The sequence below is a fragment of the Melanerpes formicivorus genome, unplaced genomic scaffold, assembly GCF_026170545.1.
Source record: "Melanerpes formicivorus ecotype bairdi unplaced genomic scaffold, bMelFor1.0.p_v2 SCAF_157, whole genome shotgun sequence".
NCBI lineage: Eukaryota > Metazoa > Chordata > Aves > Piciformes > Picidae > Melanerpes > Melanerpes formicivorus.
Window position 1 is genome coordinate 346,860 of NW_027142509.1, and position 12,215 is coordinate 359,074.

General features: G+C 50.6%; 1 protein-coding gene across 1 annotated transcript in view; it reads left to right on the plus strand.

Moving 5' to 3' along the window:
- LPGAT1 (lysophosphatidylglycerol acyltransferase 1) overlaps positions 1-12,215 on the plus strand; it is a 99,524-nt gene that overhangs the window by 46,659 nt on the left and 40,650 nt on the right. The window contains exons 5-6 of the mRNA XM_068168763.1: positions 828-923; positions 5,697-5,970. Of these exons, the coding sequence (XP_068024864.1) occupies positions 828-923; positions 5,697-5,970 (370 nt within the window). The remainder of the gene's footprint in view (positions 1-827; positions 924-5,696; positions 5,971-12,215) is intronic.

Here is a 12,215-nt window from a genome sequence, read left to right on the forward strand (position 1 = left end):
CATGGGGTTGTTGTGGCCAAAGTGCAGCACCCAGCACTTGGATTTGTTTAATGCCATCCTGTTGGACTCTGCCCATCTGTCCAGTCAGTTGAGGTCCCTCTGCAGAGCCCTTCTGCCCTCTAACTGACCAACATCTGCTCCCAGCGTGCTGTCTTCTGCAAATTTGCTGATGACTGACTCAATCCCCTCATCCAGATCCTCAATGATGATGTTAAAGTATTTCAGTTACTGTGCAAACCGCTGGTGTTTGGAGAGTAGCATGGAAGGGGTTGGTCTCTTCTCCCAGGCAACCAGCACCAGAACAAGAGGACACAGTCTCTAACTATGCCAGGGGAGGTTTAGGCTTGAGGTGAGGAGAAAGTTCTTCCCAGAAAGAGTAATTGGGCAGCACATTCCAATGGCCAAGGAGGTGGTGGAGTCACTGTCCCTGGAGGTGTTGGAAAGGGTGAGAAGAGACCAACCCCCACCTGTCTACACCTTCCTTCAGTAGTTGTAGAGAGCAAGAAAGTCTCCCCTGAGCCTCCTTCTCCAGGCTAAGCAACTCCAGCTCCCTCAGCCTCTCCTCACAGGGCTGTGCTCCAGACCTCTCCCCAGCCTCATTGCCCCTCTCTGGACACGTTACTCTAGCACATGGCTAAGAGTTTAAGGAGGAGAGCAGCACCTCTGCTGCTTTATACTTTGGGGCAAAAAAAAACCAAACCCAAAAGGCTTTGTTCCTTATATTTTCTAGTTCTGTTGCTGTTCTGAGGGTGACAAGAATGTGACCAGCACTTACATAGCTGTTTGCACTTGATGTGTAGTAAGCATTTATGTGCTTCCCTTTTCAGGTTGTCCGTCAGATGATGTGGCTGATGGATCACATTTTTAAGTACACCAACTTTGGCATCGTGTCTCTGATCCATGGAGACTTCTTTATAAGGCAGGTGAGTGGAACCATAGCAGTGCTCTGATTTATCCTTGGAGCTGGAACATTGTGGTGCTGTGGGACTCGCTCATTGCCTCCTAGGTGCTTTGCAGGATGAAGTGACTGCACTGCAGTGTGTACATTTGCATAGAGCTTTCTTCCCAAGCTCATTTTATTGTTTGGCTAGATAGAAATGTTGATGGAATCCAATTAAGATAGGAGCCTTTTATGAGCAAGGTGTGCAAGCAAAGGACACAGGCAGTTTTTTTCCTCTCTCCACTTCTGCCTGCCCATTGTTAATGCCTCTCTTTTGTGACTGACCTTGAAGCTCAGCACTGAGTCTGGCTGGGTCTTTGACTATAAGAGTTCCAGGTAAGGAAAGGCAGGACCATCCCATTTGATGGTGGTGTAGCAGACTAGTTTAAGGTGGTGGTGGACCTGCATAAACTAATTAATTGATTCTTGAAGGTGTTGAGCTCAGCATTGCAAAGGTTAAGGAGTGTAAGGTTAGGGTTAGGGGAGGTTTAGACTCGAGGTGAGGAGAAAGTTCTTCACCGAGCGAGTCATTCGTCACTGGAACGGGTTGCCCAGGGAGGTGGTGGAGTAACCGACCCTGGAGGTGTTCAAGAGGGGATTGGATGCGGCACTTGGTGCCATGGTCTAGTCATGGGGTCTGTATTGATAGGTTGGACTCGATGATCCTTGAGGTCCTTTCCAACCTAAGTTATACTGTGATACTGTGAGTAAAAAGCTTGGATTATTTTCTACACTTTTGTTTTGTTTCAGGGGTATTGTTTGTTAGCTGATAGGATAGGATAGGATAGGATAGGATAGGATAGGATAGAATAGAATAGAATAGAATAGAATAGAATAGAATAGAATAGAATAGAATAGAATAGAATAGAATAGAATAGAATAGAATAGACCAGGTTGGAAGAGACCTTCAAGATCATCGTGTCCAACCCATCAACCAATCCAACACCACCTAAACAACTAACCCATGGCACCAAGCACCCCATCAAGTCTCCTCCCGAACACCTCCAGTGATGGTGACTCCACCACCTCCCCAGGCAGCCCATTCCAATGGGCAGTCACTCTCTCTGTATAGAACTTCTTCCTAACATCCAGCCTAAACCTCCCCTGGTGCAGCCTGAGATTGTGTCCTCTTGTTCTGCTGCTGGCTGCCTGGGAGAAGAGACCAACCTCTTCCTGTCTACAACCTCCCTTCAGGTAGTTGTAGAGAGCAATAAGGTCACCCCTGAGTCTCCTCTTCTCCAGGCTAAGCAACCCCAGCTCCCTCAGTCTCTCCTCATAGGGCTGTGTTCCAAGCCCCTCACCAACTTTGTTGCCCTTCTCTGGACTCGTTCCAGCAAGTCAACCTCCTTCCTAACCTGAGGGCCCCAGAACTGGACACAGGACTCAAGGTGTGGCCTAACCAGTGCAGTGTACAGGGGCAGAATGACCTCCCTGCTCCTGCTGGCCACACTGTTCCTGATGCAGGCCAGGATGCCATTGGCCCTCCTGGCTGCCTGGGCACACTGCAGGCTCATGTTCAGCCTACCATCAACGAGCACCCCCAGGTCCCTGTCTACCTGGCTGCTCTCCAGCTGATTAAACTGCACTCTAAAGCAGAAATGTAGAAGTAAATTGACAAGAATAGAATTAACCATTAATAGTATGAATTAACCATTAATAGTATGGCCAAGGCTTGGCTGCTGCTTGGGAAGTGGTGGGCTGAGGTTTGACAAGGCCAAGGGCTGGGTCCTGCACCTGGGTCACAACAACCCCATGGATGCTCCAGGCTTGGGACAGAGTGCTTGGAAACTGCCCAGCAAACAAGGACCTGGGGTTGTTAGTCAGCAGCAGCTGAAGATGAGCCACTGTGAGCCCAGGTGGCCAAGAAGGCCACCAGCATCCTGGCCTGGATTAGCAATGGTGTGGCCAGCAGGACTGGGGCAGGGATTATCCCTCTGTATTTTGCCCTGGTGAGATCACATCTTGAATATTGGGGTCAGTTTTGGGCCCCTCTCTCCAAGAAAGATACTCAGGTGCTGGAGCAGGTCCAGAAAAAGGCAACAAGGCTGAGGATGAAGGGAGAACAGGGCTGGGGAGGAGCAGCTGAGGGGACTGGGGGTGTTCAGTCTGGAGAAAAGGAGGCTCAGTGGAGACCTTACTCCCTGAAAGGAGGTTGGAGCGAGGTGAGTGTTGGTGTCTTCTCCCAAGGAGTAAGCAATAGGACAAGAGGAAAGGCCTCAAGTTGCCCCAGGGGAGGTTTAGGTTGGACATGAGGAACAATTTCTTCCCTAAAAGGCTTGTCAAGGCCTGGCCCAGGCTGCCCAGGGCAGTGGTGGAGTCCCCATCCCTGGAGGGGTTTCAGAGCCCTGTAGATGTGGTGCTGAGGGCCATGGCTTGGTGGTGCTCTGGCAGTGCTGGGCTAAGGGTTGGACTTGAAGATCTTAAAGGTCTCTTCCAGCCAAAGCAGTTCCAACCAGGTTGGAAAAGGCCTTTGAGATCATCAAGTCCAACCTATCACCCAACACCATCTGATCAACTAAACCATGGCACCAAGTGCCTCATCGCCTCCAGCGATGGTGACTCCACCACCTGCCTGGGCAGCACATTCCAATGGCCAGTCACTCTTTCTGTGTGTGAGCCTGCTGCCAGTTAAATGAACTGCACCATCCAGCACATAAGTTTCTTCCCTTTCCTTGTTTTTGTTTGTCTGGACTTGCAATGTGTGGGCAGAGGAGGAGTAACTAATTACTCAGAACGAAATAAATACTTAATGACAGCTGTACACAGCTATGGTGAGATTTCTCACCATCACTAGAGGCATGGCTGGAAAACTGCAGGCAGAATTGGATGATAAAGAACTTTAGAGATATACAACTGTGTACTGTGAGACTATGGAAAGGAAGAGAGTTTGACACTTGGTGAAACATTTCTACTTAGTATTATAGTATCAGTCAGGGTTGGAAGGGACCACAAGGATCATCCAGTTCCAACCCCCCTGCCATGGGCAGGGACACCCCACACTACATCAGCCTGGCCAGAGCCTCATCCAGCCTGGGCTTAAACACCTCCAGGGATGGGGCCCCAACCACCTCCCTGGACAACCCATTCCAGGGCTTCACCACTCTCATGGGGAAGAACTTCCCCCTCACCTCCAGCCTGAATCTCCCCACCTCCAGCTTCATTCCATTCCCCCTAGTCCTATCACTGCCTGAGATCCTGAGCAGTCCCTCCCCAGCCTTCCTGTAGCCCCCTTCAGATACTGGAAGGCCAGTGCAGCTTGCTCTCACTGTGTGTGGAAGTGGAAAGAGAAAAGGTTATTGAAGATATTTCTACAGTAATTAAGGACAAATCTTACTGTCTTAAGTGGAAAAGTTGTGCTAATGAAATGAATTTTAAAGTAATGGTACATAATGATCTCCCTAAGAGGAGAGACTGAGGGAGCTGGGGTTGCTTAGCCTGGAGAAGAGGAGGCTCAGGGGAGACCTTCTTGCTGTCTACAACTCCCTGAAGGGAGGTTGTAGCCAGGGAGGAGTTGGTCTCTTCTCCCAGGCAACCAGCACCAGAACAAGAGGACACAGTCTGAAGCTGTGCCGGGGGAGGTTTAGGCTGGATGTTAGGAAGAAATTCTTCACAGAAAGAGAGATTGACCATTGGGATGTGCTGCCCAGGGAGGTGGTGGAGTCACCATCACTGGAGGTGTTTAGGAAGAGCCTGGGTGTCTTTTCCAACCTTGTCTATTCTATTCTGACGTGAATTTTGAATGCAGATTGGCTTGGGTTTTGTTTTTATTTCTTCTCTTCACATTGGTCCTTCAGGTTTAATTATCACTTCTCTATATCCTATATGCAGATGATTATTAACCTCGAAGCTTGTTGGCCAGGGCATCACATTTTTATTGTTACAGGCTTTGTGGAAGTTCACACAGGTAGAATCACTTCCTACTTCTGCACTTAGGCCACAACAACCCCATGCAGTGCTACAGGCTGGGGTCAGAGTGGCTGAGAGCAGCCAGGGAGAGAGGGACCTGGGGGTGCTGGTCGATGGTAGGCTGAACATGAGCCAGCAGTGTGCCCAGGCAGCCAGGAGGGCCAATGGCATCCTGGCCTGCATCAAGAACAGTGTGGCCAGCAGGAGCAGGGAGGTCATTGTGCCACTGTACACTGCACTGCTTAGGCCACACCTTGAGTCCTGTGTCCAGTTCTGGGCCCCTCAGTTTAGGAAGGAGGTTGACTTGCTGGAGCATGTCCAGAGAAGGGCAGCAAAGCTGGGGAGGCGTTTGGAACTCAGCCCTGTGAGGAGACACTGAGGGAGCTGGGGTTGCTTAGCCTGGAGAGGAGGAAACTCACGGGTGACCTTATTGCTCTCTACAACTACCTGAAGGGAGGTTGTAGCCAGGCAGAGGTTGGTCTCTTCTCCCAAGCATCCAGCACCAGAACAAGAGGACACAGTCTCAAGCTGTGCCAGGGGAGGTTTAGGCTGGAGGTTAGGAAGAAGTTCTATGTAGAGAGAGTGATTGCCCATTGGAGTGGGCTGCATGGGGAGGTGGTGGAGTCACCATCCCTGGCAGACAAATCATGAAACTGGGAGCTTGCTCCTCAAATTCAAGGGCTTTTATGTCAGCGACATTAACTCAGGTCGTTTGGGAACATTGTGTTTCATTGGCACAGAGGATTGTTTGAATGATTGAAAAGAGAGGAAAAACAATCATAGAAATGCAATAATTATCCTCATGTTATCTCTCTTGAGCATTTACTCAGGCCCTGTTTTCTCCTTGCAGGGGAAAGCACACCGTGAGCAGCAGCTGGTGCTGCTGAAGGAGCATCTAGAGAAATACTACAGGAGCCGTGACCGGAAGTGGATTGTGCTGTTTCCAGAGGGAGGCTTTCTGAGGAAAAGGAGAGAAACAAGCCAGGAATTTGCCAAGAAAAACAACTTGCCATTTCTGCAGCACGTCACCCTGCCGAGAACCGGGGCGACACAAGTGATCATGAGGACGCTGGTAGCGCCCCAGGAGAACGGGACTCCGGCAGGCGGAGACGCTGCCATACAAGGTAAAGGCCGCGCCACATCCTCGGGTAACTAGCAAGCTGAGTGTCTCAGGTGTGAGTTGAGCAGAGCATTTCCTGTTGCACTGCTGTCTGTGAATGTGAAATGCATCCCTAATGCATTGTTGTGTTGTATAAATGCTTTCATACTTGCTTTTAGTTCTGCTGAGTTTACTTTTTATGCTGAGATGAGCGGCCTGAGCGGGCAAGACAGTGGGCTGCTGCTTTCAGCACAGTTGTTTTGCACTGGCTTCCCATAGCATGGAAACCTGGGGAGGTGGTGGGGTCACCATCATTGGAGGTGTTCAGGAGGAGACTTGATAGGGTGCTTGGTGCCTTGGTTTAGATATATAGGTGGCTGGATGGGTTGATGGGTTGGACACGATGATCTTCTCCCTCCTCCCTTCTCCTCCCTTCTCCTCCCTTCTCCTCCCTTCTCCTCCCTTCTCCTCCCTTCTCCTCCCTTCTCCTCCCTTCTCCTCCCTTCTCCTCCCTTCTCCTCCCTTCTCCTCCCTTCTCCTCCCTTCTCCTCCCTTCTCCTCCCTTCTCCTCCCTTCTCCTCCCTTCTCCTCCCTTCTCCTCCCTTCTCCTCCCTTCTCCTCCCTTCTCCTCCCTTCTCCTCCCTTCTCCTCCCTTCTCCTCCCTTCTCCTCCCTTCTCCTCCCTTCTCCTCCCTTCTCCTCCCTTCTCCTCCCTTCTCCTCCCTTCTCCTCCCTTCTCCTCCCTTCTCCTCCCTTCTCCTCCCTTCTCCTCCCTTCTCCTCCCTTCTCCTCCCTTCTCCTCCCTTCTCCTCCCTTCTCCTCCCTTCTCCTCCCTTCTCCTCCCTTCTCCTCCCTTCTCCTCCCTTCTCCTCCCTTCTCCTCCCTTCTCCTCCCTTCTCCTCCCTTCTCCTCCCTTCTCCTCCCTTCTCCTCCCTTCTCCTCCCTTCTCCTCCCTTCTCCTCCCTTCTCCTCCCTTCTCCTCCCTTCTCCTCCCTTCTCCTCCCTTCTCCTCCCTTCTCCTCCCTTCTCCTCCCTTCTCCTCCCTTCTCCTCCCTTCTCCTCCCTTCTCCTCCCTTCTCCTCCCTTCTCCTCCCTTCTCCTCCCTTCTCCTCCCTTCTCCTCCCTTCTCCTCCCTTCTCCTCCCTTCTCCTCCCTTCTCCTCCCTTCTCCTCCCTTCTCCTCCCTTCTCCTCCCTTCTCTTCTTGTATTTTCTTATTTAAAACCAGCACCAGAACAAGAGGACACAGTCTCAAGCTGTGCCAGGGGAGGTTTAGGCTGGAGGTTAGGAAGAAGTTCTACACAGAGAGAGTGATTGCCCATTGGAATGAGCTGCCCTGCAAGGTGGTGGAGTCACCATCATTGGAGGTGTTCAGGAGGAGACTTGATGGGGTGCTTGGTGCCATGGGTTAGTTGTTTAGGTGGTGTTGGATAATAGGTTGGACACAATGATCTTGAAGGTCTCTTCCAAGCTGGTTTATTCTAAACACTTCTATTACGTATTGTAGAGAGAATGTGTCAGGGGTTAGTGGTGATTTTGTACTGCTGGGCAGCGCTGGTGTTTCCATAGCCAAAGTACCATAATCATTTAGCAGTCTGAAGCAGAAAGCAATCCTTGTGGAGCAATACATGCAGATGACTTTGGGTTTGTTCAGTGCCAAGGGTGAAATTCCAGGGTTAGCAGGAAACCTCACACAGAAATTGCTCCCAGATATTTAGTGCTGAAGTTAATCTTGTCATCCTAAGAAATGAAGGGAGATGATATTCTTTCAGGAGTGGGGTTGGGAAGATTTTAAATGAAATGAAAAATCAAGCTGTGGAACACACTAGAATGCTTTTCTTTCAGAATACACTCAGAAAAGCAAGGCTGCAAGGGAGCCTTTGTTGTCTCAGAGTATGGAGGAATGGAATGAAGCTGGAGGTGAGGAGGAAGTTCTTCCCCATGAGAGTGGTGAAGCCCTGGAATGGGTTGTCCAGGGAGGTGGTTGAGGCCCTGTCCCTGGAGGCCCAGTCTGGATGAGGCTCTGGGCAGGCTGATGTAGTGTGGGGTGTCCCTGCCCATGGCAGGGGGGTTGGAACTAGATGATCCTTGTGGTCCCTTCCAACCCTGACTGATACTATGATACGATGATTTTAGGTATGAAAGAGAAACAGAGTGCTGTAGTCCTTGTGCAAAGTTACTTTTCTAAGGAGAAAGGTTTGGCCTCTTCCTGTTCTATTGATTCTTGTCTCAGTGGGGAAAAAGTTATGAAAAGCTAGAAGTTCCCAAATGTGAATTGCAGGCCTTCTACTCCTGGAAGGGGACCAGAAGCACTTGTTAAATACTGAGGTTTATGTTTTCATCCATGGCTTGCTGTCAGCTTAGCTTGCTGGGGATTTGGGGGTTGGTTGTTTTTGTTGTTGTTGGGTCTTTAGTTGGTTTTTGCTGTTGTTGGTTGGGGTTTTTTCTGTTTTAGGTGGGGTGAGGTTGGGTGGGTTGGTTGGTTGGTTTTCAGTGGCTTGATTCAGACTCTGGGGAGGGCAACAAGGCTGGGGAGAGGCCTTGAGCACAGCCCTGTGAGGAGAAGCTGAGGGAGCTGGGGTTGCTTAGCCTGGAGAAGAGGAGGCTCAGGGGAGACCTTCTTGCTCTCTCCAACTCCCTGAAGGGAGGTTGTAGCCAGGAAGGGGTTGGTCTCTTCTCCCAGGCAACCAGAACCAGAACCAGATCAAGAGGACACAGTCTCAGGCTGTGCCAGGGGAAGTTTAGGCTGGAGGTGAGGAGAAAGTTCTTCACTGAGAGAGCTGTTAGCCATTGGAATGTGCTGCCCAGGGAGGTGGTGGAGTCACTGTCCCTGGAGGTGTTCAAGAGGGGATTGGATGTGGCACTTGGTGCCATGGTCTAGTCATGAGGTCTGTGGTGACAGGTTGGACTTGATGATCCTCAAGGTCTCTTCCAACCTTAGTGATACTGTGAGACTGTGATTTGATAGTAGTTGACCTAACTGTGAACCGAGATACAGGAATTGTCTCAGGGTACAGTGGAACCACACCCTGTCCATCCCACTCAAAGTACAGAAGGAAACATTAGTAGGCAAGAATGGGAAAGAAATGTTTGGGTTTAGCTGTCGTTCTTTCATATTGATGGACAGGAAAATGTAATAAAAGGGATGAAAGAGAGAAGTCAAAGTCAACTTTCTCTGTGCCAGGAGAGCCTGGTGTTTCATAGATAGGAAGATGAGGTCCTTCAAGCTGAGATACTCCTAAGCTCACTCTAATGTTTTGAGTATGATACAACTTTCCTTTCAGAGAAGTACAAAAGGTTAATTCTTCCTTGTCAGAGTGGCTGGAGAGCAGCCAGGCAGAGAGGGACCTGGGGGTGCTGGTTGATAGTAGGCTAAACAAGAGCCAGCAGTGTGCCCAGGCAGCCAGGAGGGCCAGTGGCATCCTGGCTTGCAACAGGAACAGCGTGGGCAGCAGGAGCAGGGAGGTCATTCTGCCCCCTGTACACTGCACTGGTTCACCACACCTTGAGTCCTGTGTCCAGTTCTGGGCCCCTCAGTTTAGGAAGGAGGTTGACTTGCTGGATGGTGTCCAGAGAAGGGCAACAAAGTTGGTGAGGGGCTTGGAACACAGCCCTGTGAGGAGAGGCTGAGGGAGCTGGGGTTGCTTAGCCTGGAGAAGAGGAGACTCAGGGAGACCTTCTTGCTGTCTACAACTACCTGAAGTGGAGGTTGTAGCCAGGAGGGGGTTGGTCTCTTCTCCCAGGCACCCAGTACCAGAACAAGAGGACACAGTCTCAGGCTGCTCCAGGGGAGGTTTAGGCTGGAGGTCAGGAGGAAGTTTTACATAGAGAGAGAGTGATTGCCCCATTGGAATGGGCTGCCTGGGGAGGTGGTGGAGTCACCATCCCTGGAGGTGTTCAGGAGGAGACTTGATGGGGTGCTTGGTGCTATGGGTTAGTTGATTAGGTGGTGTTGGATGATCAGTTGGACGCGATGATCTTGAAGGTCTCTTCTAACCTGGTCTATTCTATTCTATTCTATTCCATTCTATTCTATTCTATTCTAGACTCTTCCTTTAACTGTCTGCCTTCCAAATGACTTCACTGTACTCTGGGTTCTATTACAATGTTAGAAGCTGACCAAGTTAGTGATCATCTGTATTTTTCTCTCTGTTATTCTTTCCCTTTTTTCAACATGAAAAAAGTGGCTCAGTGAACTCCAGCTGAAAAGTGGCTCAGTGAACTCCAGCTGTGTTGTACCTTTGGGTTACCACTGCTGGCTTGTGGGTGCAAGCACCAGAGGTAGCACCTACAGGGCTTTGCCACTGCCTTGCACAGAGATTGTGTGCAAACGCTCTGCACGTTACTACTGCACTCCTTTGTCTGGGGAGTGCTTATTTTTCATTAGCATCACACTGGAGCTTCAGGAGTCACAGTTTGCCTGTGCACTACTTCATGGAATGTGCTGCCCAGGGAGGTGGTGGAGTCACCATCACTGGGAGTGTTCAAGAGGAGACTGGATGAGGCACTTGGTGCCATGGTTTAGTTGATTAGATGGTGTTGGGTGATAGGTTGGACTTGATGATCTCAAAGGTCTTTCCCAACCTGGTTAATCCCTCCCTTCTCTCCCTTCCTCCCTCCCTTCTCTCCCTCCCTTCTCTCCCTCCCTTCTCTCCCTCCCTTCTCTCCCTCCCTTCTCTCCCTCCCTTCTCTCCCTCCCTTCTCTCCCTCCCTTCTCTCCCTCCCTTCTCTCCCTCCCTTCTCTCCCTCCCTTCTCTCCCTCCCTTCTCTCCCTCCCTTCTCTCCCTCCCTTCTCTCCCTCCCTTCTCTCCCTCCCTTCTCTCCCTCCCTTCTCTCCCTCCCTTCTCTCCCTCCCTTCTCTCCCTCCCTTCTCTCCCTCCCTTCTCTCCCTCCCTTCTCTCCCTCCCTTCTCTCCCTCCCTTCTCTCCCTCCCTTCTCTCCCTCCCTTCTCTCCCTCCCTTCTCTCCCTCCCTTCTCTCCCTCCCTTCTCTCCCTCCCTTCTCTCCCTCCCTTCTCTCCCTCCCTTCTCTCCCTCCCTTCTCTCCCTCCCTTCTCTCCCTCCCTTCTCTCCCTCCCTTCTCTCCCTCCCTTCTCTCCCTCCCTTCTCTCCCTCCCTTCTCTCCCTCCCTTCTCTCCCTCCCTTCTCTCCCTCCCTTCTCTCCCTCCCTTCTCTCCCTCCCTTCTCTCCCTCCCTTCTCTCCCTCCCTTCTCTCCCTCCCTTCTCTCCCTCCCTTCTCTCCCTCCCTTCTCTCCCTCCCTTCTCTCCCTCCCTTCTCTCCCTCCCTTCTCTCCCTCCCTTCTCTCCCTCCCTTCTCTCCCTCCCTTCTCTCCCTCCCTTCTCTCCCTCCCTTCTCTCCCTCCCTTCTCTCCCTCCCTTCTCTCCCTCCCTTCTCTCCCTCCCTTCTCTCCCTCCCTTCTCTCCCTCCCTTCTCTCCCTCCCTTCTCTCCCTCCCTTCTCTCCCTCCCTTCTCTCCCTCCCTTCTCTCCCTCCCTTCTCTCCCTCCCTCCCTTCTCTCCAGTTACCAACTAATTGACCTCACTATAATAAACCTTCTTCTCCATAACTTATCATTCTTCCAATCTTTTTGCTGCTGACAAGCTTTACTGGTAATGTTGGGAGTTCACTTCCCTCCTCAATCCAGTTTTAGTTTTAATTGGCTTGTGGATTGAGTAACTCCTTATCAAAACCTATGTCCTGTCCTTGTTGAGTTTCCTGGGCAGTCCATGCTGGCTCCTGATGCACAGCTGCAGTGCTCTTCAGTACTGTTGTTTCATTAGTATGGGCTAAGTTAAAGTTACCCTTGCAGTTCTTATACCATTCAACCTTCTCAGCTGGTGGGGTGTGTAGTACTGGGTGAAAGAAGGAAACATGAGAGAAGCAAAAGGTGTTTTGTCCTTTAGGTGCTAAACTGCTCCCTCATTTGGTACAAAGCAGGTTGCATACAGTGCTTTCATCATGTTACCCAACTCTCTCCCCAGCTTGCTTTTGTGTGTTGAATGTCACTGAGGTTACAGCCTTCAAATAATAGTTCCAGAATTGTGCAACAGTCTTTAGGTTCTACATCACCTGTCCTGCTTTGATAAGGTCTCTAATCTGATTGCTGCTGTTGCTTGGGTAGAGCTCTGCTTATGCAGTGAAGTGCAAAGGTCACAGGCCTCCCCAAAATGTCATTAGCCTTCATTATGATATTCTTAAGATCCAATCCCTTTAATTATGAATGTCTCACATTTTATTACCTGATTCTTCCTCTGTAAAGTTAGGGGAGGAACACT